Source organism: Mustela lutreola, chromosome 2, assembly GCF_030435805.1.
Source record: "Mustela lutreola isolate mMusLut2 chromosome 2, mMusLut2.pri, whole genome shotgun sequence".
NCBI classification, from domain to species: Eukaryota; Metazoa; Chordata; class Mammalia; order Carnivora; family Mustelidae; genus Mustela; species Mustela lutreola.
This window is the reverse complement of record NC_081291.1, coordinates 155,873,167-155,901,001: the sequence shown is the minus strand read 5'-3', so window position 1 is coordinate 155,901,001 and position 27,835 is coordinate 155,873,167. Positions and strand designations below refer to the sequence as shown.

Genomic DNA, 27,835 nt, shown 5'->3' with positions numbered 1-27,835 from the left:
CTCAAAGTAAAAGTCCATAATAAGGAACCAAAGTTGATTGTGAAAAAAATCATTCCATTCTGAATAAATGTTATTAAAGATATTCTATTTTCTCATTATTACATCTGAAATATATATATACACTTACACTATAAACAAAATACACACTTATCAAGAAACCTTAAAAATGACTTACCTCTGCATCTACCTGAAATCCAAGCACATCCACAAGAACTCTACAAATGTTTCTCACATAAACCTTCCTGACTTCTAAAGCAGATTCATACCCAGCTGGCACATATTTAAGAAAATACTGCAGTAAATGGCATAAAGCTGCTTTTAGCAAATCAGACTTAAGTCGCATAAGCACACCATCTTCAAACATGACACAGAGTTTTTCCAGCAGCATATTTAAATAGACAGGTTCAATATTTCTATAAGCTTCTGCTTCAAAGGGGAACAGTGTTTTTATCAGCTTTGATAATGGTTCTTCATAGAGTTTCAAATGGTCAGCATCCATTTCTACAAGATGTTTTAATAATCCCAAAAAAGAGCTGAAGAAAGTGCTGGCTGGTTGTGCTGGTAATCCCCCAAGCTCGAAGAGTTCAGTTAAAAGGGTAATTGCTAAGGATTTAATCTTTGGACTACCATACTCTAGCAGAACACAACCTATCTGCCAAAGAAAGAGTTCTTGCCTTCTAAAAAACACAACTGCAACAATACGAATAAGAACTGTTAATAAAGTGACTTCAATAAATTCTAAATTTTGCATGTTCATGAACTGCAAAGGAGCTGGTTGTAAATATCCCACATGTTCATCTAATTGACTTAAAAATCGGCAAACTACCACTGGCCATTCCACAACATGTCCCATTGCATTTTTTCTATGGAGGTAAATGACATCTTCAAAAAGATGTAGTAATTCCTTTGTCAGAACTCCAAAAATTACAGGGTTCTTGCTTTTAAAAAGAAATAATAATGAGCAGATAACTTCACAGATTTTCTTGTGTAACATATGACAGGATGGAGTTGCTGCAATCCTCAGAAGTCTTGTTATGATCCAATTACTGAATTCTTCAAAATAAACAAAAAAGATATTAAATAAGTACATCAGAAATGCTAGTTAACTTGCTAAATCCCTGATCATTCACTTTTAATTTTTTTAAAAAGCTTTTATTTATTTTGACAGTGAGGACGAGAGAAAGAGTATGCACGCACACACACACACCTAAACAGGGATAGGAGCAGAGGCAGGGGTAAAAGCAGGCCCCTAGTTGAGCAAGGAGCACAATGCGGGACTCCATCCTAGAGGCATGGGATCATAACCTCAGCTGAATGCAGACTCTTAACATACTGAGCTGAACCCAGGCATCCCCATTCATTTTTAAAGTATAACACTAACAACACAGTCTAAAACATTCCCTACACAATGGAAATATGGTAATTTAGTACCAATTTTGAAGTCAAAAGTCCTAGCTTTCCAGTTAGGAGCTGTGTGAACTTCTCATTTCTCTGAACCTTGGTAACTTCATCTCTAAGAAGGGAATAATGAAGGTTACCATGAGGAACAAGTATGATGATACACATGAAATCCTCAGCAAAGTGCTTGAAGTTCAACAAATGGTTACTATTATCATTCCCTGGACAAACATTGCAACTCTGTCCCAAGTGCACAAAAACAAATGTCATAGTCCTCATGAATCTTGTAACATAGTTTCTCAAACTAAGAGATACATTTTATATCATGACCGAGCCTATATATGCATAATTCTTTTATTTAAATATATGAAACAAAGGTTTCATGAAAAAGTATTTATTACATGCAATATATTGTGATATTTTCTGGTCAATTATATTTTATCTTCATAACCTACTAACAGGTTGTGACCTATTGTTTAAAAAAGTGTGGTGAAGGGGTGCCCTAGGTGGCTCACTCAGTTAAGTGTCTGCCTTTGGCTCAGGTCATGATCCCACGGCCCTGGGATCAAGCCCCACTTGGGAGCTGCCTGCTCAGTGAGGAGTCCGCTTCCTCCTCTCCCTAAGACTCTGCATCTGCTAATACTCTCTCTCAAATGAATAAATAAAAAAATCTTTAAAAAAATTAAATTTAATTTAAAAGGTGGCAAAGAATACAAACAGGTTTTATAATCCAGCTTAGTAACCGCTCTGATAGAAGAAATGCAGAACACAGTACTAACAGAACATAAAGCAGGAGCAACTAAGTCATTGCTAGGGCAGGCAGTCAGGAGTTCTAGTCAGAAAACACTTTTTGGAGGACATGCTATCAAAGCTGAATACTAAAATTCAAGTAAAAAAAATTTTAAATACCCTATGCATTGTACAGAAAAAAGAAAAGATATTTGCTTCACATCTCGTTACAAGGAGATCAATAAAGGGATAAAAGTAGTGGGAAAAATAAGGGTAGAGTCTAGAAAAAAGCTTCAACATCTAGAGTTAGCAAAATTGCTTTTAAAGGGCTAGATAGGAAATATTTTGGGTGTGAAATACTTATGGCCTCCATGTCAACTACTCAACATTGCCTTTCTAGTAGTTATAGACAATAAGGAAATACAATGAGTAAAAGCATGGGTTTTCTGATAAAACTTTTTTTTACAAAGAACAGGCAGCCAGCCTGTGGGCCACAAATTACTAATGCCTGATCGAAAAGAGATTATCAAAAACAGAAAAAAGAAAACTGCTCAAGTATTCAATGGCAAATAAACAAATTTGATTAGTTCTATTCAATACTGGGTACCTACTTCGTAAGAAAAGAAAATAAAGATGCATAAAACAAAACTAAACATTACCATTTTGCTCTCTTAAATTCAGAGCAAATATGACCGAAATATGCATAAAATTTCAGAAGAGCAAAAGAGGGTAGATTTCATAAAACCAATTGGAAATGCATGCACAAATAGCAGGACTTACCAATACAACTGCCTTTGGCCTCATTTTGGCCTTGGCTTCCATTCACATTTACAAACATAAGTGGGGAGGACTTCATTATATGCTGGATGAAATCAAGCAACATCACAGAGGTTGGCTGAGAGTCAGTTTTCTTTACGAGTTCTAGAGCAACTAAAATAATAAAAGATTCATTTTAAAGAGTCATGAAAATTAGATGGCAGTCCTTTTGTTAAAAAACTAGACTTTGGTGACCAGAACTGTGTCCAGCACAATATTCATGATAAATTGATGGGACTAAACTCTACAATCCTATCTTTCTAATTTTAAATGTTTAATAATCATGTACATTCATCTATTATACACTAATTCACCAAATACAGATTAAAGGCCTACAAGATGCCTGGCAATGTACTATAATCTGAGTGGGGGAAAAAACTTCACCTGATTAGGCGAGAGAATCAGACAAACTAATAATTATAATATGGTATGTTAACTGCACCAATCCACAATAGAGGAAACAAGTGTTTCCTGGATGATGAGATTCGTCCAGGAACTGCTTAGGGAGGGGAAGGGCAAGTGGTCTAAAAACAAGGACAGTACTATATGAAAACACATCTTCCAAATATTCAGTAGTCCTTTGTTATTTTTCAGCAACTCTTAATTTCATAGATTGGAAAAAGAAAGGCTAACTATTTTAAGTCATAATATGTGCTGAATTTGGAAGTAAGTTTATATACTGCAGGCCAAATGCTACTCTACATTACCCCTTCCATGTAATTTTAACAGATATGACAAATGCAACACCTATCTTGCCAAGTTGGTAATATTTGTCTCTTAGACTCCCACAAATAGGAGTTGCTCCAACAACTCACAAGATCTTACTACCTCCCACAGAGTCACCAAGTCTTAATTAGAGTTTTTAAATGGCATTTGTTTCTCAACCACTAGTGTAAGACCTAGCTAAAACAGGGTCCACATCATTAGACATGGCTATTTTTTATCTATCATCTATTAATAAATCAAAGAAGAATGCCATAGCAAGCAGCAGAAAATCTAGACAACAAGCAGGTAAACAGAATTACTTTAAACGCCTAAATCACATATGTAATAAGTTAATATAAATAAGTTTCTTGAAAATAGTAACTATCATGAATACTAACTCTATATTTAAAACTATATGAGAAAAATGCTAGCATAATGTTGTATATATGAAAAGGAAAACAGTTTAATTCATAAAATTTATATAAGAAATAACTGTTTCTTACCAACATTTACATCTGTAAGTATTCGGTCAATGAACTGACATAAAATTTGTCTCGGCTTCTGTACAACTGTATTATATTCCTCTGGACTGGCACTAAAATAGGTAAGATTTAAGTAAGATAAAAAGTTTTTAAGCCTAAAAGAGACTTACAATTTCATTTGTAAAAATTTCTCTAAATTTGAATTTATCAAATGTATTTAGTTTTAATGTTGACATTCATTATACCCTTCTGTTTAAAAATTAAAGAAAAATCTAAACATGTTACTGATTTATAAGGGAAAAAAAAACATGCTAAATGATACCAGAGGCACCCAATATGCAAAATCTAGACCTGCCCTGCCCAATATAGTAGCCATTATTTATGTAGCTATAGAGCATGTGAAATGTGGTTAGACCAAATTGAGATGTGCTTTCAGTATAAAATATACACTGAATTTTAAATATTTGGTACAGAAAATATATATCTCATTAGTAATTTTATATTAATTACATGCATAAATAATAGAGATGCTGAGTTACATAAAATACATTAAAAATTACTTTCACCTATTTTATTTTTTGTCATGTGGCTACTATAAAATTTTTAATTATCCATATAGCTTGCATTTTATTCATATTGATCTAGACCTGAAAAATCTACTCAACATAGTTTCTTCAACAAATGAATTCTAAAGGAAAAAAAGAGGAGAAACCTTTAACAAAGACTTAAGAGCCAAATCAATCAATTACAATCTATGATCCTACAATGGATCCTAATTTAAAAAAAAAAAAAAAACAAGCTAAAAAAAAAAACACAAAAAAACAAAAATAAAAATATTAGCAAACTGTATATGACAAATGGAAAAATTTAAACAGAGGCTAGATATTTGATGTTATTAAGAAATCATTCTTAAGTATCACAATGGTATTATGGTATGTTTAAAAAAGGTCTTTATCCTGTACAGATAAATATTGGTATTTATAGATGAAATGATGTTTCAAGTTTGCTTCAAAGTAATCTGAGTTGAGAGGAAGAGGGCCATGAATAAATAATTATTGGGTTGAATGGGCAACTGATATATCATTTTCCTTCTTTTTGATGTTTGAAATTTTCCACAATTAAAATTCAATAAAATATTAGGGAAATTGCATATAATTACATCAAGTATTAGAACTAATCAAGAAAAAATAAACATTAAGAGTAGATAATAATTAAGCAGAGCAACTGTATCTTAGAATCCTGAATGAATCGAACTTAAGCTCCATGATTTGGTATAAACCAGCACAGAACTGAACGTAAGAATATAGTAGTAAGTCTGTATTCTTCCACACTGGATGAAGACTTATACAGTCATTTATAAAAACAACCATTTATTGAGCACCTATAACATGCCACACTAAATACCAGAAACTACCACTGGGGGAGGTGAAAGACAAGTTAGTGGAGGAGACTGGTAAATCAACCTAGGCCTCTATCCAGAGTGAATTGTGAGGCCAGTCACTGAAACAGTTAACACAGAAGGAAGTACAGGTCTGGGGAGAAAAACAAAACCAGTTTTAGAAATACTGAATTTAAGGTCTCAAGGGAAGAACTAAGTGGGATGCACAAAAGACTGTTGGAATTAAAATTCTAGTCCCTCAAGGGATGCCTGGCTGGCTCAGTCCACAAAGCCTGTGAGTGGCTCTATGATCTCCAGGTGGTAAATCCAAGCCCCACAGTGGGCGTAGAGTTTATGGGAAAAAAATTTTTTTTGAAAGCTCTAGTCCTCAAGAAATATCTAGCCTAGAGATATAGATTATCATTATATAACAATACCTATCAAACAAGGCTAAACACACTGTCTACATTACTGCATATTTCACAAGCGGTATGATAGCAATATTAAACCCTAATTTACAAGTAAGGAGGCTGACGTTCATGGAAATTACATTATCTAACACTACTATAGTTTGTGGTAGTGGAAGCCTTGAAAATTAGTGCAATATAAGAAGTAATAAGGAAGCCAAAGAGAAAACCCGACATTGAAGTTAAAGGGGCAATGAAGGAGAAAGGAAAAGAGCCAGAAAAACAAAAAGAAAACCATAAGAGGTATGTTCTAGAAACCAAGGTTAGAAGAGAGCTCCAGACAGGATCAAATTAAATTTGTTTGTTAAAATGTCCTTTGAATATATTTTTTATTATGGTCACATATACTTAACATAAAATTTATTTTAACCACTTTAACTATACTGTTCCATGGTATTTAGTATATTCACATTATTCTACACCATCACCACCATCTCCAGAACTTTTTTATCCTCTCAAGCTGAAACTAACTTACTGAAATCAACAAATACTGACAAGTAATACAAACCCTAGGTACATAGAATCAAAGGCCAAGTTAGTTACAAAGGCCAAGTAGTTTTTACATGAAAGTGAAACAAACTTGGTGCTATTTATCTTATTATTTAAGCCAACCTTAGTCCATAGAAATAATGCAAGTCACATGTGCAATTCAAATTTTTCTAAGTAGCCACATTAATAGAAAGAAAGCAATTTTCAAACAATATTATCTAAAATATAATTTGAACATGTAACTGATATTAAAATTATTAGAGACAGTTCTATCTATATATTTTTTATCTGACTCTTTGAAATCCAGTATGTATCTTACATTTACAGAACATTTTTTTTATTTTTTAAGATTTTATTTATCTAGGGCGCCTGGGTGGCTCAGTGGGTTGGGCCGCTGCCTTCGGCTCAGATCATGATCTCAGGGTCCTGGGATCGAGGCCCGCATCGGGCTCTCTGCTCAGCGGGGAGCCTGCTTCCCTCTCTCTCTCTCTGCCTGCCTCTCTGTCTACTTGTGATCTCTCTCTGTCGAGTAAATAAATAAAATCTTTAAAAAAAAAAAAAAAAAAAAAAAAGATTTTATTTATCTATTTATTTATTTGACAGATAGATCACAAGTAGGCAGAGAGGCAGGAAGAGAGAGAGGAGGAAGCAGGCTCCCTGCTGAGCCAAGAGCCCGATGCCGATGCCGGGGCTCTATCCCAGGACCCTGAGATCATGACCTGAGCTGAAAGCAGTGGCTTTAATCCACTGAGCCACACAGGCGCCCCCATTTACAGAACATCTTAAGTTAGACAAACAACAGGTGGCTACATTTAGCTAGTGGCTACCATATTATATGACATTACAGATTTAAATATAACAAAAAATGTTACAAGTCTAAAATTACAATACCAATTGTTTTAGACAAAGTCAAGAGTTTGTCTTTACAAACCAAGTGTAATTTAGCAAGTATCATCTAGAAATGTAAAATGGGGAGTATTGAGAGAGGAATCAGGACTGTGGGTGGTAGTAAGTTTTCTACAAAATTTAATTTTTTATAAAGACAATTTATGTCATTTTTATCAAAATCTTTGATACACTATCAACTTGTGTCATTTTTATAAAAAAAAAAAATTTTTTTTAAGTAGGCTCCCCATCCAACATGGAGCTTGAACTCAAAATCCCAAAATCAAGTCACACATGTATCAACTGAGCCAGTCAGGTGCCCCATTTTTAATCAGTTTTTTTAAAAGGTGAGTTGATTATCATTCATTAGATGTACTATTAGAATACTCATGGGAGAGTGAACATTTCTTTTTATACAACCTCTACATTGGAACTGACTTAAGAGGGTATTCTTAGGAGGAAATTTAAATATCTCCTGAAGGCTGGATACATTAACAAATACTTGATTATCTCTTCTGGGGCAAACATCAAATACCAGGTTAACCAAGATATCATGCATCAAACCTAAAAAAATTTGTAGATTAAAAGTTAAAAAAGTAAACAGGTAACTTTAACACAGCATGGTTAAGTGTCAATAGAGCCAAGACATAGCACAAGAAGGATACTCAGCCCTGGGCAGAGCCTATCAGTCCAGGCTCCCTGGAAGTGATACAAAGCTTTACCAAAGGGGCTAGGCAAGTAAAATAAGGTAAAGGAGGAAGTATTCCAAGCAGAGGAAACAGCATGCGCAAAGGCACAGGCTGCTCTAGAAACTATAAGGAGTTCTATATGGCTAAAGAAGAGGGAGGCAGTAATTGGAAATGAAGCTGAAGAAAAACTGTAAGGTCAAAGCTCAAAGAACCAACTAAAGAGTCTGGATTTTGTACTGAAGACAATGAGACATTGAAAAGTTCTAAAAGCAAGAGAGTGAAAGGTAAACAGTTTTAAAATTTGAATTCACTTGTTATTTCCCTGTCTAAAACATTCCAATGGTTTCCCACTGCACCTAAATAATAAGTAATAATGAGAATAATGGGCCAGAATAACTCCTTGTTCTAGCCTAGAAGGTACTAAAAAGGACATGGCCCTTGGCTACTCCTCCACCTTTGATTCACACCAGTCCCTTCTGTGTTTCCTATGGTTTCATCCTTCTTCCCATTCTTTAAAAAACATAGGCTCATTCCCACCTAGAGACCCTTAAACTTCCCATTCAATCTCAGACACTTCTCCCATTTTTACATGACTGGCTTCTTCTCACCATTCAAATCTCCTCTAGTGGCTAATGTTAATGCTTCCCAGACTTTCATCTCCTTCCCATTCCCCATTTAATATTTTATTTATTTCTTAAAATTTATTTATTTTTGAATTAACATGTAATATATTGTGTTACATGTGATGATGTGAATCATCAGTGTTATATAATTCACAGCACTCACCACAGCACATACTCTCCCATGTCCATCACCCGCCACCCTATCCTTCCCATCCCCCCATCACCGCCCAGCAATCCTGTTTTCTGAGATGAAGAGTCTCTTAGGGGTTTGTCTCCCTCCCCATCCTATCTTACTTCATTTTTCCCTCCCTTCTTTCCATGAACCCCCACTCTACCTCTCAAATTCCTCATATCAGAGAGATCATGTGTAATTGTCTTTTTCTGACTGACTTATTTCACTTAGCATAATAATACCCTCTAGTTCCATCCATGTCATCGCAAATGGCAAGATTTCATTTTTGATGGCTGCATAATATTCCATTATATATATATACCACATCATCTTTACCAATTCATTTGCTGATGGACATCTAGGCTCTTTCCATGGTCTGGCTATTGTGGGCATTGCTGCTATAAACATTGGGTTATACATGCCTCTTCGATCCCTACATTCATATCTTTAGGGTAAATACCCAGTCTCATTTAATATTTTTTTTAAAGATTTTATTTATTTATTCGACAGAGAGAGATCACAAGTAGGCAGAGAGGCAGGCAGAGAGAGAGGAGGAAGCAGGCTCCCTGCTGAGCAGAGAGCCCGATGCGGGACTCGATCCCAGGACCCTGAGATCATGACCTGAGCCGAAGGCAGCGGCTTAACCCACTGAGCCACCCAGGTGCCCTTATTTAATATTTTAAAAGCAACTTTCATTACCTGAAAATACCTTGTGATTATAAAGTAGTTTAATTTTTTTATGCTTTTTTAAAAATAAAGACTTTATTTATTTGACAGAGAGAGAGAAAGGGCACAAGTAGGCAGAGTGGCAGGCAGAGGGAGAGAGAGAAGCAGACTCTGCTGAGCAGGGAGCCCAATGTGGGGCTCAATCCTAGGACCCTGGGATCACGACATGAGCTGAAGGCAGCCACTTAACTGACTGAGCCACCCAGGCACCCCTACAAAGTAATTTTAAACAGGAAGATCAGGGAAGACCTCTCAGAAATGACATCTGCATGGAACCAGTCTATTCAGAGAAGAACAAGGTGCAAAAGATTGAAGGCAGGAATGACCTTGGCGCATATGAAAAATAAGGCCAATGTCACTGGAGCAGAGTCCACATATCCTAATATGTGGCTTTGAGGTTAGAGAAAGGCAGAGGCGAGATTATACAGGACCTTAGAAGCCTTGGGAGAAGTTTGGATTTTATCCTAAGTGTGCTGGAAAACTAACAGAAGTTTTAAACAGAGGAGTAATGCAAATAATCTACAACATAATTTAAGCTATTAAAATCACTTTGCTCCCCCTCCCCCAGAAAATATCACTTTGGTTGCTGAATGAGAAATCCATTGTAAGTGGGTAAAATGGAAACAGAGAGGTTAACTGAGAGGTTACAATAATAGCCTAGATAAGAGGGGTGCCTGGGTGGTTCAGTGGGTTAAAGCCTCTGCCTTCGGCTCAGGGCATGGTCCCAGGGTCCTGGGATCGAGCCCCACATCAGGCTCTCTGCTCAGCAGGGAACTTGCTTCCTCCTCTCTCACTCTGCCTGCCTCTCCACCTACTTGTGATCTCTGTTAAATAAATAAAAGCTAAAAAAAAAAATATATATATATATATATATAAATGGCCTAGATAAGAAATTATAAGAATAGCAGTGGAGATGGTGAGAAGTACATTTTAAAGGCAGGATTGTCAGGACTTGCTGATAGATTATTAAGGGATAAGGAAATGAATCAAGAACAACCCCTAGGCTTTTGGTTGATACATTTACAATAACCTGGGGAAGGAACAAGTTTAAAGACAGTAAATCAAGAGTTCTGCTTTGGAGGTTAATTTTCATTTCAGGTATAGATGTTCAACGGTAAGCAAACTAATAATATCTCTGGGTAGATATAAATTTGGGAGTTGCCAGCATACATATGATATTTAAAGCCATGGGACTTAGATGAAGTTATTTAGGAAGAGAGTAAAGGTGAAGAGAGGAACAAAGGATGTAGCAAAAGCACATGGGGAGTCAAGAATGATTCCTACACTTCTGGTTTGGAAAAATGAGTGACTATGGTATCATTTACTGAGATACCCATACCTCAGTGAATGGGAGGGAAAAAAAGTTGGGGAGGGTGGGATATGTGGAAAAGTTGTATTGGCTCTGCTGAGCCTTTTTTTTTTTTGAAGGGAGAGAGACAGTGCTCGAGTTTTGGGGGAAGAGGGGAGAGGAGAGGGAGAAAGAATCTCAAACACACTCCCCACTGACTTGGGAGCCCAACGCAATCTCACGACCCTGAGATCCTGACCTGAACCGAAATCAAGAGTCAGACACTTAACCAACTGAGCAACCCAGGTACCAAGCTATGTTGAGTCTTAACGGCATATGGGACACCCAGCTAAAACTGCCAGTATATGATTGATAAATATTCTATAGGAAATGGATGTGGTCTGGAGAAACATATCTGCAATCATCAAATAGATGGTAGCTGAAGGCAGGAATGGATGGGATCACCCTCAAAGACTATGCAGAGAGAAGAGTGCTAACAGCAAAAACCAGAAGCAAAATTTATCAGAGACATAAGAGTCCACACAGTAAGACAGTTAACATCTCTCTTTTTTTTTTTTCAGAAATCAAGTCGCCAGTCAATTAATGAAAAAAACGGTAGGGGATGAAAAGGCCTTGATGCCTTCCTTGAATCTGAAACACAGCTCTGATAACTGCTATCTCTTTTGACTTTGGTTCTTCAATTTCTATAACACAGTTTCTTACTGAATAGTGATAAAATACACTCCATTCTACATCATGAAGATACTGTGAGATGGAATAGGCTTGAATGAAGCAGTTGCAATGAGAAACTCATGATAGTTAAAACTATTATTATACAATTCTCCATGCGTCAATTTTTCTATTCTTTCCCTTAGAATAGCCACAATTAAATGAAATGAAAGGTAACATTAAGCCCTGGTGATGTAAGAGACTATAAATAAATCCAAGATACTATTACTTGTACTAGCAAGTCTCATAAAGGAAGAAAAAAGAAGAAAACTATTAGTTAATTCTACACTAAAACAGGATGGGGAAAAAATATCGAGCTTCACATTGAGCCTGAAAGATGAAATCCGTACATCAATTCCCTAAAATGAGCACTTGTATTCATGTTCCTTTATAAAATGTTAACACAAAGTACGTTTGCAACAGCCATGCAAAGTAAAAAAAAAAACACACACACACACACAAACAGAATGATTCGGTTACGACAAGTGTGCTTCCTTCATTTTTCCTCTTATTTATGTGACTGAGGAAGACTAAATATCCTTGTATGGCCAACAAGAGGAGATGAACACAACTGCTCCGCAAAAAGAAGGGAATTAAATATCCCATGGACTTTATATGTCAGTTCTGGCTATGTGTGCTTAGTTTTCAAGCAGCTTTAACAATTGGGAAGCAATTATTCAACTGATAGTTCAACTGCAGTTGTGGTACAAGCCCACTTTTTTCTCGTTCCCAGTGGATTACAACTTAAAACAAACAAACAAAAAAGGCAAAACAAACACGCTGCCTTCTTTAGGCCTGGTTGAGGGCAATTGCCCGTGTGCTGAAGGTGGATGGCAGCCATCCACATCCCTCCCCTCTCTTCAGGTAGGTACTGGTTTACCTGATCTTACTCTTCGGTTTATAAAAAACAGGCCTTTGCAAATGAAACTATACTAAATTATCTTAAAAATTCTGGCAACATTCTGTGCACACTTGTATCTTAAGGGCGTTGTGGCAGATCCCTGGGACTTCCGACTAAAATAACGGATTGGGTAACGGATGACCAAAGGGAAATGGGTCCTATCTTCAGAACGGCCTATGGTTTCATTTTGAAGAAACCAACTGCCCTTTTTAACAATTGGCCTTCCTCGCTCAAAATGAGAACCAGTGATTTTTCTTCTAAAGAGATAGTTTGGGTCAAAACGTAAACCCCAAGTCCTTCCTGAGAGATCACAAAGAATATAAATCGGGGAAGTTCACGGGTCAAGTCCCTCATCTAAGGAAAGAGGCTTCCGGAAGTAAATGAGTGTAGAAAGTGATCGGAAGGGACGGCTCTGTCCAGCTGCGGGGTACAAGCCCCGGGTTAGGGACAAGCTCCCGGGCGCCGCTGAGGTCAAGCAGGGTCGGCGAACACCTCTCCCTGGACCGGCTTCCCAAAGGCCTGGGGCGACACCTCGCATATTTTTAACCACCTCTCCGAGAGAAAAGTACGGAAACCAGTCGCGAAACACAGCCCCCAAGAGCTGGGCTTGAGGGTTTCCGAGCCCGCAAGCGCGCGGCTGGGGGGGTGTGGGGAAGAGCACGTGAGACGCCAGCCTGGTCGGGCGGAAGAGGACGCGGGACCGGGAGCGGCCGGACCTGGCCCTACCTGCCCAACTCCCGCAGAGCGGGGATCATAGACGCCAGCTCCAAGCCGTGGTCGCCCATGCTGAGGAAGCGCGGCACTCATTAACCGCGCCTACGCGGACTCCCGGCGTCTCCACAGCTACCTCTGGCGTGAAAGCGCGGCGCCCGACGGTGCCTCGCCAGGCCCAAAACTCCTCCCGGAAGCCGTGGCTCGTCCTGCTCTGTTAGTCTTTGCTCTTTTTCCCCGTAGGACCCGGGGGCGGCCCGGAGGCAGAAAAGGGGTGGGGCCAACAGACGGAGCGCGCGCCGGTCTGATTTCCGACCGCAGTTCCGGCTTAGGGCAGAACTCGGGGCTCTGTGATTCGCAGGGAGTTTTGGTTTTTAGCCCGCGCTCTTTGCTACTCCTACCCTGGGAGGCCCAGAAAGGCTAGAGCCTAGGTTCTGGAGAAGAAACAGGCCTAACGGGCACAGCCCTGCCTCCCTCTCATCACCAAAGTGAGAACAGAGCCATTTCGGCGAGTAAAGGGCATGACTGACTAGATACTAGGTCTCCCCTTGTCGGAAAGCCCTCAGATTTCTGTCACTTTCCCGGCATCCTTTCTGAGAGGTACGAGACTCCCTGTCTTCCCTGTTTCAGCGGGTTCTTTCCCACTTCAAGTCAGGCTTTCTCGAAGATATTCCCAACCAGCTTTTAATATTTAAAAAAGGGTTTGAACTTCTTATATGTGTCTCATCAAATCAACATCAGTACTGTGTTTATGTCACCATTATGGGCACCTGCCACCCACGATTTAATTTTTAAAGTAAATAAATGGATTCTGGCTGTAGACATTTTCTAAGACAACCCAATTTGTTTATTTGAACAATGGCCATCATAAGAGACTGTTAACATGTCAAAAATAGGTATTTACTCAGGCAAAGCCATGCAGTGTGCTTGCATTTGTTCCAGAGTACATGAGAAAAATAACTGATAGGGTATCTAAAAAATATCAAGAGGCGCCTAGGTGTCTCCATGGGTTAAGCGTCTACCTTCTGCTCTGGTCTCCATCCCAGGACCTCTCCTGCATGAGGCTCCCTGGTCTATGAGGAGTCTGCTTCTCCCTCAGCCCATCTAGTGCTATCTGTCTCTCTCAAGTGGATAAATAAAAGTCTTTAAAATAAAAAATAAAAATAAATCAGAGTGATGAAATGGCAGCCAAATATGCTCCTGCCTTAGGGATTTTGCATTTGCTTTTCCGTCTGCCATGATCTTGAGCACTCCTCTCTTTCATATGTTTGCTGAAATGTCACCAGAGAGCCTCATAAAGAATATCGCACTTACACTCACTAGAGAGTTACACTCACTCCATTCTGCTTTATTTTTCTTCATAGCACTTGGAACCAAATTATCACGTTCTATTATTGACTGTGTACTCCAGTTAGACTTTAAGCTTCTGGGAGCAGTATTTTACCTGATTTATTCACTTCTTAGATACCCAGGACCTAAAACAGTGCCTAGCACGCAGTGTTCACTGAATATTTGTTACATAGTTGAATGCTATAGCGAAAAGAACATGGGATTAGGAGTTGGAGACCCTGCACAAATTCTCAATTCCATTTGCTAGAAATTATATGACCTCAGTAAAATTATTTAACCTCTCTGCACTTCGGTTTTTCATCTATCAAATGGAATTAATATCTACCTCATGAGATTATGATAAAAGTTAAATAACAGGTAATAGAGTCATATAGTGGACCCATTTCTTAGTTAAAATAAGTATACAATATATGCCAATAAAGATAAATCTTGAAAATGATGAGTAAAAAGAGCAAATTGCAAAGGGATATGTAATACTATTGTATCACATATCATTTTAAAGCCACAAAATAAGGCTGTGAGTTATCTAGACATACATACATAATAAAAACGTGGTTGGGAAGGATATATATCAACTCCAAGAGAGTAGTACCCCTCCCCCCACCCCAGGGAAAGAGAGAAAGGAATGAAATTATGAGGTTTCAACATATCTGTGAGGGTTTTCTTCTAATAGGATCTGAATTAATCATGACAAATGTAATATTTGTTACATCTGGGTGAATGTTACATGACTGTATCTGTATGGATATGATATCCCAAAATGTTTAAAAGAATAGACTTTTTAAAGATTTATTTTATTTATTTTAGAGAGGGGGAGAGAGAAGCCCAAGCAGACTGCGAGTGGAGTCCATGCTGGGCTTGATCTGACGACCCTGAGATCATGATCTGAGCGAAATCCAAGAGTCCCACACCCAATTGACTACGCCACCCCTAAATATACTTTTTAAAAGCTTGGATTAGATTACATATATGAAAGTGTTTATGCACTAAAAAGTAACAAATGTTAAGTATTATTTTTAGATTATATGAAGAAAGATTATAAAAATTACAATGCTATAGGGAAGGCAATAGCTGAATAGCATTAGAATTCTAAAAGGCAGTATACTTAGAAACATTGGAAACAATAGAGCTTTGGGAATCCAATTTAATTCAAAAAGTTATTTTTGTGCAAGATATTTTGTTAGGTACATCTATGACACAAAGATGAGGACGATAAAGTGTCTCAAGTAGCTGCAAACTGTAGATGTAGAAGGACATTGTCAGAATTCAGAAAATGAAAAGCAAAGCACAATCCAATGAATGCAATGAGAGATATAAAAAACATGCCCTGGAAAAATAGAATAGGAAGAGATCAAGTATACTCTGTGGAGAGGAGGTGGAGCAGGAAGGGGCTCAGGGAGAACATAGCACCACATCTGTGATGGGATGTGAAGGAAGAGCAGGATCAAAGATTGGAGAAGGGGAATATTTTCTAATTAGAGGCAGCAGTAAGAGCAAAAGCATATGGAGGGAGAGACTGGTGGCCCCCTTCAGCTAATGTTAGGGAACATTTAGAGTAGTCCAACTGAGTTACTTGTACAAACCTCAGTAAAAACTAAGGAGGCACTGGAAGATTTTGTATGAAGTGACAGAGCTACACTCATCTGGCAGGAGGGTGCAGAACAAAAGGAGGATAGCAGATTATTTCAAGAAATCAAACTTAAGCAGCAAATGAATAAGTGAGCAATTGTCATTCCAAGCAGACATCATCCCTCGAGGTACCCATATACTTCTCTCCCCCATCAAACTTTTTCAGTTTTTCATATAGGCTGATTGTACTTCCTCACCTCCCACTCAAGTTTTAAACCTACATAAGCTATTCTCTCTGCCCTACCTGCCCCCTTTTATTTATTTTTTAAATTTTTTAAAGATTTTATTTATTTATTCATTTATTTATCTATCAGAGAGAGAGAGAGAGAGAGAGCACAAGCAGGCAGAGGCAGAGAAAGAAGCAGGCTCCCTGCCAAGCAAGGAGCCTGATGTGGGACTCGATCCTAGGACTCTGGGATCATGACCTGAGTCAAAGGCAGCAGCTTAAGTGACTGAGCCACCCAGGTGTCCCACCTGCCTCCTTTTAAGTGCTGCTCACCAAAGTCATCAATAACTTTCATATGTATGGGTAAATTTAAAAGATGTTGATAGGCCCTTTTCTTTCATGACCACTCAGCAGCACTTAAATGTGTAGATTAATGCCTCTATCTTAGGATATTTTCTTCCTTTGGCCTATGTTACTCTTTTGGTAGCAACACTTCCTTTGCCATTCTCTTAACTGCTATTATTCCTTAGGATTTTAATTTTCCTTCCTTTCTCTCTCTCTTTTTTTAATTCCAGAGCCCTGCATTGACTCGAGACTTCAGTGAACTTTCCACCTGCTTATTACTCCCAAATTCTTTGCTTCTGCCCAAATCTCTCTCTGAGCTATATGTTTCACAAGTCTAACTTATTACTGAATTTTTTATCTTGAATTTTTCCCAGGTACTTTATTTTTGTTTGACTTTTTATTATGAAAAGTTTCAGGTATATATAAAAACAGAGGGCCTAGAATAAGGAACCACCGTGTGCCTTTTGCTCAGCTTCAGCAATTGTGTATATGGCCAGTCTGTTTCATCTATAACCGCCCTTCCCATTACCCCTCTTCTTAGTTGGATTATTATTTTTTTAAGATTTTATTTATTTATTTGACAGAGAGAAAGATCACAAGTAGACAAAGAGGCAGGCAGAGAGAGAGGGGGAAGCAGGCTCCTCGCTGAGAAGAGAGCCCGATGTGGGGCTTGATCCCAGGGCCCTGAGATCATGACCTGAACCTAAGTCAGAGGCTTAACCCACTGAACCACCCAGGCGCCCCAGTTGGATTATTTTTTTTAAGAAGATTTTTATTTATTTGACAGAGGGAGAAAGCACAAGCAGGGGGAGAAGTAGGAAGAGGGAAAAGGAAAAGCAAGCTCCCTGAGGAGCTGAAGGAGCTCCATTTGGGACTCAGTCCCAGGAACCTGGATCGTGACCTAAGCCGAAGGCAGTGGCTTAACCAACTGAGCCACTGAGGCCTACCCTAATTGGATTATTTTAAAGAAAATCTCCAACATCAAGTCAATTTATCTATAAATATTTCAGTTTCTATCTCTTAAAGATAAGGATTCAATTCTGCCTTGAAGTGATCAAACCAATCTACTTCCCTCCAAATCCCATTACCACTATGCTAGTTTCAGACCATCACATTTATTCCTATAGCATTCCAGTTTACCTCTTCCTTTAGGCTTTTCCTTCCAATCTGTCTATTCTCTACACTGGACCCTCCCAACTTTTTAAAATTGTTCAACAGCATCATTGAAATTTTTAAAATATATGCATCCTAATGTGTACATATTTATTAACCACATATATTTAGCACTATGTTGTAGTATACATAAAATTCCTAATAATGTAAATTTGGACAAAATACAACTGTTGATTGGGGTCTGTATTCTTCTCACTGCCTTTTTATCATTAGGGGGAGTGGAATGTGGGGGGAGAGAGTGAGGCAGGAAGCAGAGAGGCTTGGTATTTCCTTGAGCCCAATGTCTCATTCAAGTTGAGACCTTGGTATTTCCTAAGCCCAATGTCTCATTCAAGTTGATAAGGGGGCACCAGCCTATGCCTTGTAGGATTCAGCCTGCTGGTGTATAGAATTGTCCTCATTGATGATTAAACTAGGGGACAAAATGACCACGAGGTGGCACCACAACCCAAATAAAAGGAAACTGGCTTCTCCATTCTCAGATGCCGAAATTCTGGTGGCCCAGCTGGGCAAGTTCCATGATAATGCACAGATTTTATGTTTTTAACTCCACTTGTGTATTTTGTCAGGATTTTATTGCATAAGTCACATCATTAAATATACACTAAAATAGTAATTTTTTTTTTAAGGAAAGATTGTCTATTTATTTGTCAGAGAGAGAAAGTGCACACAAGCAGGGGGAGCAACAGGCAGAGGGAGAAGCAGTCTCCCTGCTGAGAAAGGAGCCTGATGTGGGACTTAATCCCAGGGTTCTGAGATCATGACCTGAGCCAAAAGTAGATGCCTAACCAACTGAGACATCCAGGTATCCCTAAAATAGAAGTCTTAAGGAAATGAGATAAAAATATAAATAATTTCAATTTCCTTTTTACACTGGAATGGACTTCAATATATACCTCCTTGGTACATGGTGCTCGAAAATTTGCATTTTAAATAATTTTTAATAACTTTTGTTTCTCCTAGTTTCATTGAGAAATAAATGAAATGTTCCTGTGTAAGGTTAAGGCATAGAGCATGATGGTTTCATTTACATATATTATAAAATGATTACCATAACAGGTTCAGCTAACATCCATCTTATATAGAGACAATAAAAAGAAAAGAAAGAAGAATAAAAGAAAAAAATTTCTCCTTGTAATGAGAACTCTTAGGATTTACTCTCTTAACTTTCTTATACACCATACAGCAGTATTAGCTGTAACCATCATGTTGTACATTATATCTCTAGTACTTATTTATTTTGTAATTAGTAGTTTGTACTTCTTGGCCACATTGCTCCACTTCCCTCCTACTACCTCATACCTCTGATGACCACATATCTCACCTCTTTTTCTATAAATTTGGTGGAATTTTTTGTTTGTTTTAAATTCCACATATAAGTGAGATCATATGATATTTATCTTTCTCTGTCCTGGTTATTTCACTTAACGTAATACCTTCAAGATCTATCCATATTGTCAGAAATGGTAGGATTCACATATATATCACAATTTCTTTATTCATTCATCCACCAGTGGATACTTATGTTACCTGTTTCCATATTTTGTCTATTGTAAATAATGCTGCTATGAACATAGGACTGCAGATATCTTTTCAAGTTAGTGTTTTTATTACCTTAGAATGTATTCCTAGAAGTGGAATTGCTGGATCATATGTAGCTCTATTTTTAACTTTTTAAGGATCCTCTATAGTCTTTTCCATAATATCTATACTATGGATACTATAATATACTATATGTATAATATATATATATATATATACTATATAGTATATATATAGTATATACTATATATACTATACTATGGATACTATACTGTAGATACGATCCATAGTATCTATATAGATACTATAAATAGTATATAGATACTATGGAATTTACAACCTCACCAACAGTGCACAGAGCTTCCCTTTTCTCCATATCCATGCCAGTATTTGTTATCTGTCATATGTGTGAAAATAGCCATTCTAACAGGAGTGAAGTAGTCTCACTGTGTTTTTAATTTGCATTTCCCTAATGATTAGTGATGTTGAGCATTTTTTCAGGTACCATTTGGCCTTTCATATATCTTCTTTGGAGAAATGTTTATTCAAGTCCTTTACCCAATTTTTATTTGGGTTGTTTGTTTTCTTGTTTTTTTTTTTTTAAAGATTTTATTTATTTGACAGAGAAAGATCACAAGTAGGCAGAGAGAGAGAGAGAGAGGGAAGCAGGCTCCCCGCTGAGCAGAGAGCCCAATGTGGGACTCGATCCCAGGACCCTGAGATCATGACCTAAGCCGGAGGCAGCGGCTCAACCCACTGAGCCACCCAGGTGCCCCTGTTTTCTTGTTATTCAGTTGTATGAACTCTTTCTGTATTGCAGATATCGACCTCTTATCAGATATATGACTTGCAAGTACGTTCCCCAATTTGCTGTCTTTTCACTTTATTGATGGTTTTTTTTTTTTTTTTTTTTTTTTTGCTGTGTAAAAGCTTTTTAGTTTGATTTAGTCCCACTTGTTTATTTTTTATTTTTTGCTTATGCTTTAGATGGCATATCCAAAAATCATTACTATGATCCTTTCTTCTAGGAGTTTTATGGTTTCAGGTTTTACATTTAAGTCTTTATTACATTTCAAGTAAATTTTTTAAAAAATTATTTATTTATTTGACACAGAGAGAGAGAGAGAGCACAGGTAGGCAGAGCGGCAGGCAGAGGGAGAGGGAAAAGTAGGCTCCCTGCCCAGGAGGGAGCCTGATGCAAGGCTCTATCCCTGGGATTGTGACCTGAGCCGAAGGCAGATGTTTAGCTGACTGAGCCAATCAGGTGTCCCTCAAGTTAATTTTTATAAGTAGTATAACATATGGGTCCAGTTTCATTCTTTTACATGTGAATATCCAATTATCCCAGCATCCGTTATTGAAGAGACTGTCTTTTCTCCATTGAGTATTCTTGGCTCCCTTTAGAATATTAGCTTTTTTTTTTTTTTTTTAAGATTTTATTTATTTATTTGAGAGAGAGACAGTGAGAGAGAGCATGAGCAAGAAGAAGGTCAGAGGGAGAAGCAGACTCCCCGTGGAGCTGGGAGCCCCATGCGGGGCTCAATTCCGGAACTTCGGGATCATGACCTGAGCTGAAGGCAGTCGTCCAACCAACTGAGCCACCCAGGTGTCCCCGAATATTAGCTTTTAATCAGGAAGTGATACTGCCTGATTTGCTCTTTCTCATTTCTCATGATTTTTTTTTTTTTTTTTTTTTTTTTTTTTTTTTTTTGGTTATTCAGGGTCTTTGGTAGTTCCATATAAGTTTTAGGAGTCTTTGTTTGTATACTTCTGTAAAAAAATGCCACTAGATCTTAATAGGGATTGCATTGATATACAGATGGCTTTTGGTAGTACTGACATTTAACAATATTAATTCTTCCAATCCATGAACACAGAATACCTTTCCATTTCTTTATGTCTTCTCAGTCTCTTTAATCAATGTTGTAATTTTCAGTATAGAGATCATTTCCTCATTAGTTAAATTTATTCCTAAATATTTTACCGGTTTTGATGCTATTGTAAATGGGATCTATTTCTTTATTTCTTTCTCAGAAATTTTATTTTTAGTGTATAGATATGTTACTGATTTTTGTATGTTAATTTGCTATCCAGCAACTTTACTGAAATCACTGATTAGTTTTTTGGTTGAATCGGATTTTCTACATATAATATCATATCATCTGCAAATAGAGACAATTTGACTTCTTCCTTTCCAATTCTGTTACCTTTTTTTTCCTTGCCTCAATTGCTTTACCTAGGACTTCCAGTACTATGTTGAATAGGAGTGGTGAGAGTAGGCACTCGTTCCTACTCTTGTTCCCACTCTAAGAGGAAAAGCTTTCATCCTCTCACCATTGAGTATGTTAGCTGTGGTCTTGTCATATATTAAGCTTTACTACATTGAGATATGTTCCTTCTATACCTACTTTGTTAAGAGTTGTTATCATGAATGGATATTGAATTTTGTCAATGCTTTTTCTGCATGAATTAATGTGATCATATGATTCTTTTCTTTCAGTCTTTATTAATATGATGTAGTTCACTGATTGATATGTGTATATTGAACCATCCTTGCATCCCAAGCATAAATCCCACATGATCATTGTGAATGATTTATTTAATGTGGTGCTGAATTTGGTTTAGCAGTATTTTATTGAGAAGTTTTGCATCTATATTTATCAGGGTTTTAGCTTGTAGTTTTCTTTTCTAGTAGTGTTTTTCTTGGTTTTGGTACCAGGATAATTTCAGCTTCATAAACTGAATACGACAGTGTTTCCTCCTCTTCAATTTTTTGGAATAATGTGAGAAGTATTGATGTCAATTTTCCTTTAGATGCTTGGTGAAATTCAAGATTGAAGCCATCTGGTCCTGGGCTTTTCTTTGTTGGGAGATTTTTTTTTTTAATTACTGGTTTAATCTCCTAATTCGTAATTGGCCTATTCAGATTTTTCCTTTTTTTTTTTTTTTTTTTCTGATTCAGTCTTGGTGAGTTGTGTGTTTATAAGAATATTTCCATTTCTTCTAGGTTGTCCAGCCTGTTGGTGTTTAGTGGCCTCTTATGATTCTTTGAATTTCTGTGGTATCAATTATAATGTTATTTTTCATTTATAATTTAGTTGATTTGGGTCCTTTCTTTTTTCCCTTGGTTAATCTAGTTAAGGGTTTATCAATTTTATCTTTTCAAAGAATCAACTCTTGTTCATCTTTTCTTTGTTTTTCTGTTCCTAATTTTATGTATTTCTCCTCTTATCTTTATTATTTCCTTTATCCTAACAATTTTGGGCTCAGTTTGTTCTTTTTCTAGTTTGCTAAAGCATAGAGTTAGTTTGTTTATTTGGGATCTTTCTTGCTTCTGAATATAATGTATAGTGTTAACTGCTCTTACTGCATCCCAGCAGTTCTGGTATGCTGTGTTTCCATTTCTGTTAGTCTCAAGGAACTGTTTTATTTTCTCTTTAATTTCTTCTTTCATCCATTGGTTGTTCAAGAGAGTATTGTTTAATTTCCACGTGTTTGTGAATTTTCCAGTTTTCTTCTTATTGATTTCTGTTTTTACGTCATTGTGGTCAGAGAAGATATTTGGTTTGACTTCAGTCTTTTTGAATTTGCAAAGATTTATTTTGTGGCCTAACATATGGTCATTCCTAGAAAATGTTCCATGTGTGCTTAGGAAAAATATGTATTCTGGTATTGTTGGATAGGGTGTTTTGTTTTAAAGATTTTATTTATTTATTTGACAGAGAGAGAGAAAGTGAGAGAGAGCACGAGCTGGGGTAGTGGGGAAAAGAGAAGTAGGCTCCCCGCTGAGCAGGAAGCCTGATGCAAGACTCCTTCCCAGGATCCTGGGATCATGACTTGAGCTGAAGGCAGAGGCTTAACTGACTCAGCCACCCAGGCACCCTCGATAGAATGTTTTGTATGTGTGTTCGTTAGGTCTGTTTGGTCAATGGTGTTGTTCAAAGATACAGATTCCTTATTGATCCTCTGTCTGGATGATCTGTCCATTGTAGAGAGTGGGATATTAAAGTCCTCAAATATCATTGTATTACTATTTATTTGTCTCTTTAACTCTGTTAGTTTTTGTTTTATATATTTAGGTGCTCTGATATTGGGCATATAAATATTTATAATTGTTATATCTTCTTGAGATTCTAACCTCTATTATTATATAATGACCTTCTTTTTTCTTTTTACCATTTGTAGTGTAAAGTGGATTGTTTCTACATATAAGCATAGCTACCCCTACTTTTTTTTTTGGTTGTCATTAAATGGCTTTTTTTCTGTACCTTCACTCTTAGTCTATGTGTGTCTTTAAGGCTAAAGTGAGTCTCTTGTAGGCATCATTTGTCAAATCTTTCTTTTTAAATCCATTCAGCCATTCTATGTCTTTTGAGAGTGGGGAATTTAATCTATTTGCTTAAATTAATTATTAATAGGTAAGGACTTACTATTGCCATTTAGTTGTTTTCTGGTTGTTTTGTAGACCCATTGGTCCTTGTTTCTTTTCATGCTTTCTTTTTCTGTGTTTTGAAGTCTTTTGGTATCAGTATGCTCTGACTTTTTCATTGTTTTCTTCTGTGTATACTACAAGATTTTCTCTTGGGGTATTGGGAGGTTTACATAAAATACATTAAACTTATAACACCTCTTTTAAAATTGGTAACAGCTTAATTTTAATAGAATTTATATACGTCACACTTTAATTTCTTGTCCTCACATTTTAAGTTATTGCTATTACAATTTACATTTTTTAATATTGTGTAATTAAGAATAGATTATTGTATTCATGGTTATTTTTTCTAAGCCCATTTTTTTAACTTTTAGAGTTGTGAGTTATGTACCACCATTACCATATTGTAGAATCTAACAACACTTCTATATTACAATTACCAGTGAGATTTATGCTACTTTTTTTGTGTTTTTATGATATTAATTAGCCTCCTTTTACTTCTACTCAAAGAACTTCCTTTAGCATTTCTTGGAAGGCAGGTCTGGTGGTGAATTTTTTCAGCTTTTATTTGTTTGGAGCGTCCCTACTTCATTTCCAAAGGACAGCATTGTTAGATAATTCTTGGTTAATCGTTATTTTTTTCAACATTTTGAATATGTCATCCCATTCTCTTCCTGGCCTAAAAAGTTTCTACTAAGAAACCCACCATGGTTTTATGGCGGGTTCCTTATATGTAACTACCCTTTTCTCTTGCTGCTTTTAAAATTCTTTCTTTGTCTTTGACTTTTGACAGTTTAATTATCATGTGTCTCATTGTTACCCTATTTAGGTTCAACATATTTAGAGTTATTTGGGCATCATGGATCTAGATGTCCATTTCTCTCCTCAGGTTCAGGAGGTTTTCTGCCATTATTGCTTTAAATATGCTTTTTGTCCCTTTCTCTTTCTCTTCTTCTTCCAGAAATCCCATAATGTGAATATTGTTTATTTTCATTGTATCCTAATAATTGCCATAGGCTTTCTTTACTCTTTTTCTTTTCTTCTTCTTCTTTTTTTTTTTTAAAGATTTTGTTTATTTATTTGACAGACAGAGGTCACAAGTAGGCAGAGAGGCAGGCAGAAAGAGAGTGGGGAAGCAGGCTCCCTGCTGAGCAGAGAGCCTGATGTGGGGCTCAATCCCAGGACCCTGGGATTATGACCTGAGCCGAAGGCAGAGGCTTAACCCACTGAGCCACCCAGGTGCCCCTACTCTTTTTCTTTCTTTCTTCTCTTTTTTTTTTTTCCTTTCCTTTTCACTCCTCTGATGGAGGGATTTCCAATGTCCTATCCTCCAGGTCACTGATTCTTTCTTCTGGATGTTCAAGTCTATTTTTGAAACCATTAATCTTTTCAATTAATTTATTATATTTTCCAATTCCAGGATTTCTGTGTTTTTATTTGTTTGTTTGTTTAATTGTTCCTATTTTTTGTCAAATTTCCTGTTTTGTTTGTGCTTTGTTTAGTTGTCTGTGTTTTCTTGTAGTTCATGAAACATCCTTAGGAAAATTATTCTGAATTCTTTGTCTCACAGTTCATAAATGTCCATTTTTTTAGAGTCAGTTGTTGGACCTTCATTGATTTCCTTTGGTGGTATTGTACATACCTGATTTTGTTGTGATCTTTGATTCTTTATATTGGTATCTGTAAGTGTGAGAAATGGGGCTTCCCTTCCAGACTCTACAGGTGTGCTTTGGCAGAGATAGTTCTTTACCAGCTCAATTTGGATTTCTGGGTGTGTCTGCTTGTAATGTCTTGGGGCAGGTGGGCCTGCTATTATGGTTTAATTTGGGAGGAGGCAAATGTTTGAGCTCTGATGATGAGGATGGGGGAGCATGTCACCGACTGACGGCAGCTGGGTAGGATTGCAGGCTTGGCTCCCTACCCAAGGAAGATTAAAGGATGGGCTCTGCTGGTGCCTGAATTCTCTAGTCAGTCTTACTAGATGGTTGGGTATATTCACTAGTAAGTGGGGCTATGAATTAGCTTCCCTGCCCTGGCAGGGTAGCAGGCCAGAGCCCAGGGCCTGTGCACTTCATTGTTTGCGGGCCCTAATCAGACCTGACTATCTCAAGTGAGGAGGCCATTGGTTTTGCTCTGCAGAGGGGTATGTCACAGGTTGTGTTCTTTATTCAAATGCCACTGTATGTAGGGCTGTTAAATGGGCTATGCACCTTCCTCTGTACTCTGGTTAAGCTACTTGATCAGAGAGATGGAAAGCTATAATCAGCAATGAGCAGGACTATGAATTAGATTTCCTGCCAGGTGCAGCTGAAGAAGCTCTGAAACTGGTAAAGCTCTTTTTTGTCCAAGCTCAAGCCAACCTGTCCCCTAAATTTTCTGGTTTAATAGAACCACTGGCTTTGCTCTGCAAACTGTCAGCTCTGTTTTTTCTCTGTTGAGTGCCACTGGGCCACACAGCTTTCAGCTGTTTTCACCAGCACTTCTGGTCAGATGGGACTGGAAGTCACTCTCCAAAGTGGGTGAGGCTGTGGCTCATTTCCTTTCTTTGGCATAGGCAAAGTGGGCTCTAGGGCCAGCAAAACTCCTCATCTGAGGATCCAAATCAGGCACATCTGTTCTTCACTGAGTTCCCTGGTCAGTGTGCGTCTCTGACCTGGTTCTGCAGATGAACAAAACCACTGGTAAGGATTACTACTTGGCACAAAGCAGGTATGAACTCTGTCTGCCAATATCCATATGCTGGTTGTTGCAAGCCCTTCCTCCTCCATCACAGTCAGATTCCCATTAGCTGGGCCCCCCAGACTCCCATGTAATTCCTGTGGTGTAAGATTGGAGTAGGGCCTCCTCAAAAGTGATCCACAATATGGGGGAAGGCTGATTATCCCTCCTGGGTTCTTTCTTCCCACTAGAGGAACTGAAAGCTCAGGAGAGGCCTGTCTTATTGAACTTTCTGAGGGAGAGGCAATGCATTCAACATGCAGCTGCATCTCTTTTCTAATGTAGTCTGTCTTGGTCTCTGGGTGCATGGGGGTGCTTCAACCTAACCCCTGTGTTCTAGGATTCTCTCAGTGGTTTCTTGTTCTTGAATAAGTGTTGGTTGTTCTTCTTGTGAGGGGAGAGCAATGTCAGGAACAACTTGTGATGTCACTCCCCAAATTTTCATTTTAAGTAATTTTTAAATTACTTAATAATTCAAAATTTATTTTTATTTTTAATAATTTTAAAAATGCTTCGAAGTGATGCTGATGTTATTTGGAATTGTTCTACATGGTAGACAGAGCACCATTTTATTTATTTTTTATTAACATGTAATGTATTTTTTAAAGATTTTATTTATTTATATGACAGACAGATCACAAATAGGCAGAGAGGCAGGCAGAGAGAAAGAGAGGAGGAAGCAGGCTTCCTGCTGAGCAGACAGCCCGATGAGGGGCTCCATCCCAGGACCCTGAGACCAGGACCTGAGCTGAAGGTAGAGGCTTCAACCCACTGAGCCACCCAGGTGCCCCTATTAACATATAATGTATTATTAGCCCCAGGGGTATAGATCTGTGAATCTCCAGGTTTACACACTTCACAGCACTCACCATAGCACATACCTTCCCCAATGTCCATAACCCAACCACCTTCTCCATACCCCCTTCCCCTGCTACCCTAAGTTTGTTTTGTGAGATTAAGAGTCTCTTATCTATCTTATCTCCCAATCCTATCTTATTTAACTTTTTCCTTCCCTACCCCCCAAACCCCACACATTGCCTCTCAAATTCCTCATATCAGGGAGATCATATGATAATTGTCTTTCTCTGATTGACTTATTTAGCTCGGCATAATACCCTCTAGTTCCATCCACATCATTGCAAATGGCAAGATTTCATTTCTTTCGATGGCTGCATAGTATTCCATTGTATATATATATCACATTTTCTTTATCCATTCGTCTGTGATGGACATCTAGTTTCTTTCCATAGTTTGGTTATTGTGGACACTGCTGCTATAAACATTCTGGTGCA

At 37.6% G+C, this 27,835-nt stretch overlaps 1 protein-coding gene across 3 annotated transcripts in view; it reads right to left on the bottom strand.

Annotated features, from left to right (window-relative positions):
- ATR (ATR serine/threonine kinase) overlaps positions 1-13,407 on the bottom strand; it is a 91,736-nt gene extending 78,329 nt beyond the window's left edge. Inside the window, exons 1-4 of one of the 3 annotated variants that reach the window (XM_059163874.1) lie at positions 13,204-13,407; positions 4,152-4,243; positions 2,908-3,057; positions 176-1,053 (exon numbers count right to left, since the gene is read on the bottom strand). In XM_059163874.1, coding sequence (XP_059019857.1) covers positions 176-1,053; positions 2,908-3,057; positions 4,152-4,243; positions 13,204-13,262 — 1,179 coding nt within the window. In that variant the 5' untranslated portion in view covers positions 13,263-13,407. Of the gene's footprint in view, positions 1-175; positions 1,054-2,907; positions 3,058-4,151; positions 4,244-13,203 lie in introns of those variants that run through there. The other 2 variants (XM_059163876.1, XM_059163877.1) reach the window with 2 other exon arrangements.
- Positions 13,408-27,835: the final 14,428 nt, after the last annotated feature.